The 7,604-nt window shown below is 35.4% G+C and overlaps 1 protein-coding gene across 2 annotated transcripts; it reads left to right on the top strand.

Annotated features, from left to right (window-relative positions):
- Positions 1–2,286: 2,286 nt before the first annotated feature.
- Positions 2,287–7,233, top strand: LOC309491521 (uncharacterized protein). 2 transcript variants are annotated; one of them, XM_082190568.1, is made up of 4 exons: positions 2,287–2,349; positions 3,779–3,869; positions 4,051–4,164; positions 7,019–7,233. In XM_082190568.1, exons 1-4 carry the CDS (start codon positions 2,334–2,336, stop codon positions 7,128–7,130), a joined length of 333 nt encoding a protein of 110 aa, XP_082046694.1. In that variant the 5' UTR covers positions 2,287–2,333; the 3' UTR covers positions 7,131–7,233. The 2 variants fall into 2 exon arrangements, 1 of the variants encoding a protein (XP_082046694.1); XR_014203159.1 differs by lacking the exons at positions 2,287–2,349; positions 7,019–7,233 and adding an exon at positions 3,303–3,367 and having other exon boundaries at positions 4,051–4,105.
- Positions 7,234–7,604: the final 371 nt, after the last annotated feature.

Here is a 7,604-nt window from a genome sequence, read left to right as displayed (position 1 = left end):
GAATTCTCAAATTGATCAGTTGAGCCAGATGCGTCGGAAGACATGGTGTCAAGCCAAACTTGTTTAACTTTCTTCTTGCCTCTTTTTCCCATGCATAAAGATGTCAAATCAGAATCATATAACGTTTTCACGTATTTTTTTCACGTTATCACCAGTCCGATTAATAGGTTATATCACCACTTCACCTTTATTTCCCTGAAGAGCAAAGAAACACTACCACCTACACCGCCGCCATCTTGGCCTCACAAATCTATATTAAATAAAGCAGCACCATTAAAAGCTTCAACCGCCATCTTCTATTGCATCAGCTGCAATACAGCCTTGCACTACAGCGTCCCAATGGTTAAACCGCGTTATTGCAGGCGTTATTAGTTGAAAATATCTGTCGACAATATCTGTTTTGACGTTTATCGATAATGTCGACTACATTTTTCAGCCCTAGGGAGATGAGTGAAGAGCTGTGCCTTATTTCTAACGTTACCTATATTTCACGACGAGTGTTCCACACAGTGTTAGAGCGAACACTAACAAATATTACTGGATTTCGTTCCTTAAAAGGCAACTGAGAGCTTTAATTCACTACAAAATGTTTAATTAATTGCGTTTGACACCCATATTTGGCAGAAAATAATACCACGCAGATCAATCATTTCACAACATGATAAACTTAACGTTACCACAGTTCAGAACCACGACTATCACAGAACCACGGTCAACGAAAGAATATTCAAATTAAAATCATAACAATTCGTTTTAGTCCAGTGATCTTCCTGATAGGCCAATTTAACGTTACTGGTAGAACACTCTAGAAATTCAACAGTTAACCTTGTAAAATGGCCTGTGCTTCGCGCGCGCAAAACTTTAGGCTTTGTCGAGTGTGCTCAGAAAGAAAATGCCTGTGAACGTGCATAAAAACAATTACAGTGCGCGAGACGTGATGATAGACAAAACTAAGCTTAATCGAGGCTTTACTACCTTTACATAATTTATAAAGTGGCATGACATTGGCAAAAATCAAAATACAAAAATCAGACGTCAGAGCTCGTTGGCTGTCTAATGTTAATTATTCATTATTACAGTGATTTGTGATCGAATAATAGATTAAACTAATAAACTGTATACATTGAAATCAATTTACAGTCTGATTTATCTGTATTACTATCAAGTTAAAGTATTAGACTTACCCCACGCTTGACTCTTCCACAAGTAAAATGGCGTTCGCATGTGGTCTGGACTCTGGTTCAGTCAAAACGACGGTTGCACGTAAACGGAGGTGTGGCTTGGTTAACTCTAAAAGAGAGTTATGTTTGCAACAACGCAAAATGACACCAACTCTTATTTAAAATGGACACTTCTGGTGTTAAACCCAATCTGTTTAGTGTTGATTCAACACTTTATTTTAATACTTTATTGTAACACTGGAAAATCAACACCGGTCAATTTACTGTGATGTTGACAATTTTACATTGTACAGGTTATCACTTGGTTTTTGACCAAGTGAAGCTCTTGAAACAATTCACAGAAGAGTATGTTGTCTGGAAAGAAATCAAGCATCACTGGCAAAGGCTCAAAAGAGACCATGCCTTTCTTAAAAATCTTTTAAAATAGGTTGCTGTTGATATAACTGTTTTTGTTCAGTACTTCGCTTATATTATGTGCTGCAATATTATATATATATATATATATATATATATATATATATATATATATATATAATACTTCAATGTGTATATTATATAATGTACTGACTGCTGCTTTGTAAATTTATGTAAGGAACAGGCAACTCTGGCCCTTTGCATTCTACTTTTTGAGGTTAATTAAGAGTTAACCTCCAACCCTAATCGAGCACATCTGAAAATTTGAACCAAAGTCTTCAGGTTTACTTATAGACAATAGGCAGGAGGGTTTGAGGTTGGAGCTAAATCTGCAGGACAGTGGACGCTGAGGGCCAGAGTAAACCATCACTGCTTTAAATAACGCAGAACATAAGCTGACCCGACTGTCCATTAAACAACTTCATTTGAATGGTTTGTGTTTTTTGTTTTACTTTCAGACCAGCACTGGAGAACGCCTGACAATGGGATGTTGAGACTTCTTCCTCTGGTTGAGAAAAAGCTACACCACATCAGTGATCACATCTTCTGTTCTTCAACTGAACAAACTGTTTAGACGAGGTAGAAGAACACGAACATGATAGAGACGTACAGGGAAGAGCAAGAAACCAGTTTAGCTGTGATAATGAATCATTATTTCCAACACAATATCAAATCTGTTTTCTATAGGTGACTGAATATGATTCTCTGGCACTCGTTTTGTGGCTTCAGCAGCTGTGAATGGATTCATATGATGGTAACGTATTTTTGAAGACACATTTTTATTTATCTTGAATCTCATTTTTCTTTATGCTACTTTATCAACTTTATGCTTTGTCCTCCAATAAAGTGTTGTTTAATAAAGTATGGTGACTATTGTGTATTGAAAGTGGTGTTTGGTACAGTAAATATACATTTTTATTTGAGAAATTTTCATTTCTTATTTCTTTAGTTTAATTAATTTAAAAATAACTACATATAATTAATAACTTATAAATAACTACATATAATTAAAAATAATAATAATTACAACTGGCCTGTTGGAGTATGCTTTTACTTCTACAAAAAGGGCAGATTAGGTACCTAGTCTTATTATTTTTTATTTCATAAATTAATCAGATGATTTAGATTAATTCACAAATAACACACACGTAAATGCGGTGGACAAAAAATAAATAGGGGTGCACTATCTAAGCTTTCACATTGCCTTTTAAGTCTAGTAATTTACATAATCATAGCAGACGCTTTTGTCCAAAGCAGCTTTAAAAGTGAGGAAAACAACGAAACCGTTATAAAGATAAAATAATAATAGGCTACATAGATACGTTTCAACCGTTTTTAGAAACAGACACACACACACACACACACACACACACACACACACACACACACACACACAGAGTGTGAGCAATGTTTACGATAAATATTTAATCATAATCACGACAAATATTAGAGAAAAATACAATATGATGTATGCCAGAATCTTGCGCATCAAAACAAACTTGTCCTTCCTCCATCACGGTTGAACTCGCACTAGATCCAGCAAGGGTGAGCTCGAGCTCTAGCTCCTCCCATTTGGCTCTGCATCGAGCACCATCTCACCCGCCTATTACGTCTCGTCTTTCCATTGGACTGGTTATACACGTGCTTCACGACGCAATCACGCAGGGCGTTCCCACCGCGTCTCGACGCAGCTCGAGTTCCCTTGAAAGGGAAGCTGATGTTTCGCCATGTAATCAGACAGTCGATTCCTAAATTCCGATAACAAAATATTAGTAAGTATTTCACAGAAACTTTTATAAAACCGTAGACAGGAATGTGTGTACTAGCTACTTGATGGAAAAGATGGAGGAGTTTGTGAATCGGTTGGATATCTAACGTTAGACTAAATTTGGATCAAGGGGACTTTTTATGTCTTGAGGCCCTTTACAGGTGACGTCCACATTAATACTTTTTTTCTGAAAGGACGTGTTTGACATTTTTCATCCTGTAGTAAAGGAACGGGGTTTCTTTTGTGTATCGTGCTGTAAGTTAGGCTATGTGATGATTTTTCAAATTACCTTTTTGAGTGAACGCATCGATGTCATTATCTATTTACCTCCAACTCTCATGATCAGATCAATGATAAAGATGTTTAATTAAGTTTAATTACTTTAGTTTTGTGTTTGTTCGTCATTTACATCCAGAGTCAGTGGAGATCAGACTGTTTCAACTGTTCAGCTTCATCATGGATGACAGACAAACATCCAGAGATGAAGATTTTTCTCCAGTTTGCAGGTACTTTAAATGAATACATTAAATAACCCTTTATAGGCCCATAATAAAAGAGATGTCTGTTTTAAATGAATTTCTTGAAAACAATGTCTAAACCCTCCTCAAGTGCTTTTCATCCAAACAGTATGAAAATCTTACATATTATGATTATCATCAAAAACTAATTAAATCTGTTCTGTTATAGTTCAGTTCAGCAGGAGAGATCAGAACCAGCGCCCAGCTGTGTGTCTTTGAGGAGTGACAGGTCTATGGATTATCCAATACATTTTAAGAATGACAATACACAGACTGATCTCAGGTAGGCTACAACATTTCTTAAAGACATGATTAACATTTTAATATTATGGTGTTTTGTATTTTGTATTTATGATATTCATAATAGACATTGTCTTCACCTGATGCAAGAGAGACATAATCTATGAGTGTTCCAATTTCATGGCTTGGAATCAGATAAATAGCATTTTATTGAAAGAGATGCTTATATTATTTGAAACACCCAGCTTTTGTGGACATTTTAAATGGACTGCAGTCCTTTTTGTTGGTACCTGGGCGTTGTGGAATTGCAGGTAATGTGCAGCAGTGCTGCTGTGGCCTTACATGTATATTCAGAGCTCAAAAAAATACCCTATTCTATATTCTGACCTCAAACCCATTATAACCTCCTCCAAAATGACTCCTCCAAAAATGGCCAACAGATGGTATCAATGTAATACAATTAAAGGGGTCATATGACGGTTCTAAAAAGAACATTATTTTGTGTATTTGGTTTAATGCAATGTGTTTATGCGGTTTTAGGTTAAAAAACAAACATACTCATTATTCTACACATACTGTACATTATTGTTGCTTCTCTATGCCCCGCCTTTCTGAAATGCGTTGATTTTTACAAAGCTCATCGTTCTGAAAAGCGCGGCGTGCTCTGATTGGCCAGCTAGCCAGTACATTGTGATTGGCCCGATAACCTTAAAGGGGTGGTATAATGCTCTTTTCACAAGATGTAAAATAAATCTTTGATGTCCCCAGTGTGTGTATGTGAAGTTTTAGCTCAAAATACCCCACAGATATTTTATATCCTTTTACCTCACACAGACATGCACTGAAAATGTCAATGTTTATGTTCAAACCAGAGTCAGACAATAATGGAGAGACTCAAGAAGTGACAACATGTAGAATGCAACAGTACATTTCTGAATGGTTAGTTGATGAATTTAGGTAGCTTATGTGTTATCTTCTATTCATTGATTAGCATTTTTTAAGGACTTCGTCTTCAACATTACACACTAACTAAAGTTAAAAAAGTGAAATCATAATCAACCACCCCTTCAAGCGTGTGACGGAAATGTCTCGCCCCTTACCATATTTGGAACATCAGCTCCAGAAGCAATAAAGGCATGTGATCATGTCAGAACTACCTTATCAATTGGAGCCCGATTCTGATCCGGAAAATGCAGATGTCCAAGATGAGCGATCATCTTTGCATGGCGGCGCTGGCGGCAACAATATTACAGCGAGAACAAAAGTTACGACATTGTTTCTACTCAGACAATTCATGGGACCATATCATCTGAACATATTTCCAAATGAAATAACCTTTTATAGGCCCATAATAAAAGAGATGTCTGTTTTAAATGAATTTCTAAACCCTCCTCAAGTGCTTTTCATCCAAACAGTATGAAGATCTTGCATATGATGATTATCATCAAAAACTAATTAAATCTGTTCTGTTATAGTTCAGTTCAGCAGGAGAGATCAGAACCAGCGCCCAGCTGTGTGTCTTTGAGGAGTGACGGGTCTATGGGTCATCCAATAGATTTTAAGAATGACGATACACAGACTGATCTCAGGTAGGCTATAACATTTCTTAAAGACATTTAAATATTTGAATGAAAGAGATTTTTGAATAGTCAGTAGCAAATTCTTAAAATATAAAAAAAACATACTTACAGGCTGTGTGTGAGTCAGAAGCGCCAGAATGTACAAGCAAATATGGAATTGCCCCACTTTTTAGAATCAGCTTTGTGCACGGCCTGCCTTGTACTCTCGCAGGGTCTGGAAACAGTCCTCTGAAAATTGCGCATCACACAGTCGAATATTTTAGTTGTACTGTTCTGGAACAGTTGTAAATAAAGTTTAAGCATTGTTTTCTAATTGTGTCCTCTTTTGGAAGGCCAAACTCATTTAGTTTGGCTTTCGCAGCGAAAAACACAGTGTCTCCACGACATGGCGGCGCTGGCGGCAACAATAATACAGCGAGAACAAAAGTTACACCTTCTTTCTTTGCGTATACATTTATTTATGAAACTCTGCCCCCACACACTGACCTAGATTTGTTGGGGCGTGTTTGAAAGAAGAGTTTTAGGAAGGTGTGGCTGAGCCTTAACTTTTATAAAGAATATCTCTTAAGGTTTTACACTTTGAGCTTTTTAACTCTGCAGATCTTATACTTGCACTAACAGCTACATAACACACTAAAGAAAAAGGAAAACAAGAAATCGCATCGTATTTGATCTTTAAACTTTATGAAATGAATCCTGTTGTTGGTAGAAAACATTGTTTCTACTCGGATAATCACTGATACCAAGTCATCTGCACATATTGCCAAATAGGCACAAGGTTTTGTTATCAGTTGAAGATCCTCCTTTATGCCTCTTATGACAGAGTCCACTATCTTTAAAGCAGATTTTAACGGAATGCGATGGTTTTAACTCCTCAAGGACTCTGTTTTTATTCTGTTGATTCGTATTAATAGATTTTATTTAATGAAGTGAGGCCGAATTAGTTTAAAAACTTTTGTAAATTTAGTTTTTAGTTTATTTCTCTTTATATTTTGCTACTTTTATTCTCACCATTAAAATAGCTCTGATGATGTTAAATTATAAGCAATCAATCAATAATATATTATTTTAATATAATATTTACCATATATAAAAAGCTTTCTCAAGCTAACACAAAGTTTATCTTGACAAACTTTTTTTTTTAATAGTTTTTGTTTTTAGTATTTTTACAGTTGTGGCCTTGAGCAGTTGATTTAATAATAAGTGCATTTACTTATTATCTGTTTTCAGAGGGTGACAGTGAATTATTAAGGTAATATAAAACAAATCCACCAATATCAGAGTGTCTGATTCTTGATTCTCTTCATGATGTTTAAGGTCAATCCCACCACAAAGATCAGCAGTAACAAAACCCGTCTGTAAGAAGAATGACCAGCCTATGAATCAACTACAGGACTTTAATGAAAGCAGGTATGCTAGTGTCAGGTAAAGTAAACAAACAGTTAAACAAATACAACATTTTACATTTATAACATTTAACATTTATATTTAACTTATGTAATACCATGTTATTTTAATTTTACAGCCATGAAGTCCTCAACACATTTTTTTTTTTGAACAAAGTCTTTTTATTGATTTTAAGTTTTACATTTAGATTAACACAGCGACAACAAAAAGCCCCCCTTCCCCCACCCCATACTGGATCCATAAAAGATAGATATAAAAATAATAACAAATAAATAAATAAATAAAATAGAAATGTGAACAGTAGTCAGACCTCTATGCAACCTCATATACTTCTTAACACAGGTTTGTGTAGATATTTATACAAAATTGTCAATTGGCACACTTTCAAAAAAAAGACAAAAATGGCATCCACATATTGTAAAACTTCTCAACAGACCCTTTTACACTATATCTAATCTTTTCCAAATGAAAATGACACATGACCTCCTTAATCCAG

This window comes from Leuciscus leuciscus (genome assembly GCF_965113295.1).
Source record: "Leuciscus leuciscus genome assembly, contig: HAP1_SCAFFOLD_321, whole genome shotgun sequence".
Lineage (NCBI taxonomy): Eukaryota > Metazoa > Chordata > Actinopteri > Cypriniformes > Leuciscidae > Leuciscus > Leuciscus leuciscus.
Note: the sequence above shows the minus strand (reverse complement) of the source record. Positions and strands in the feature narration are given on the sequence as shown.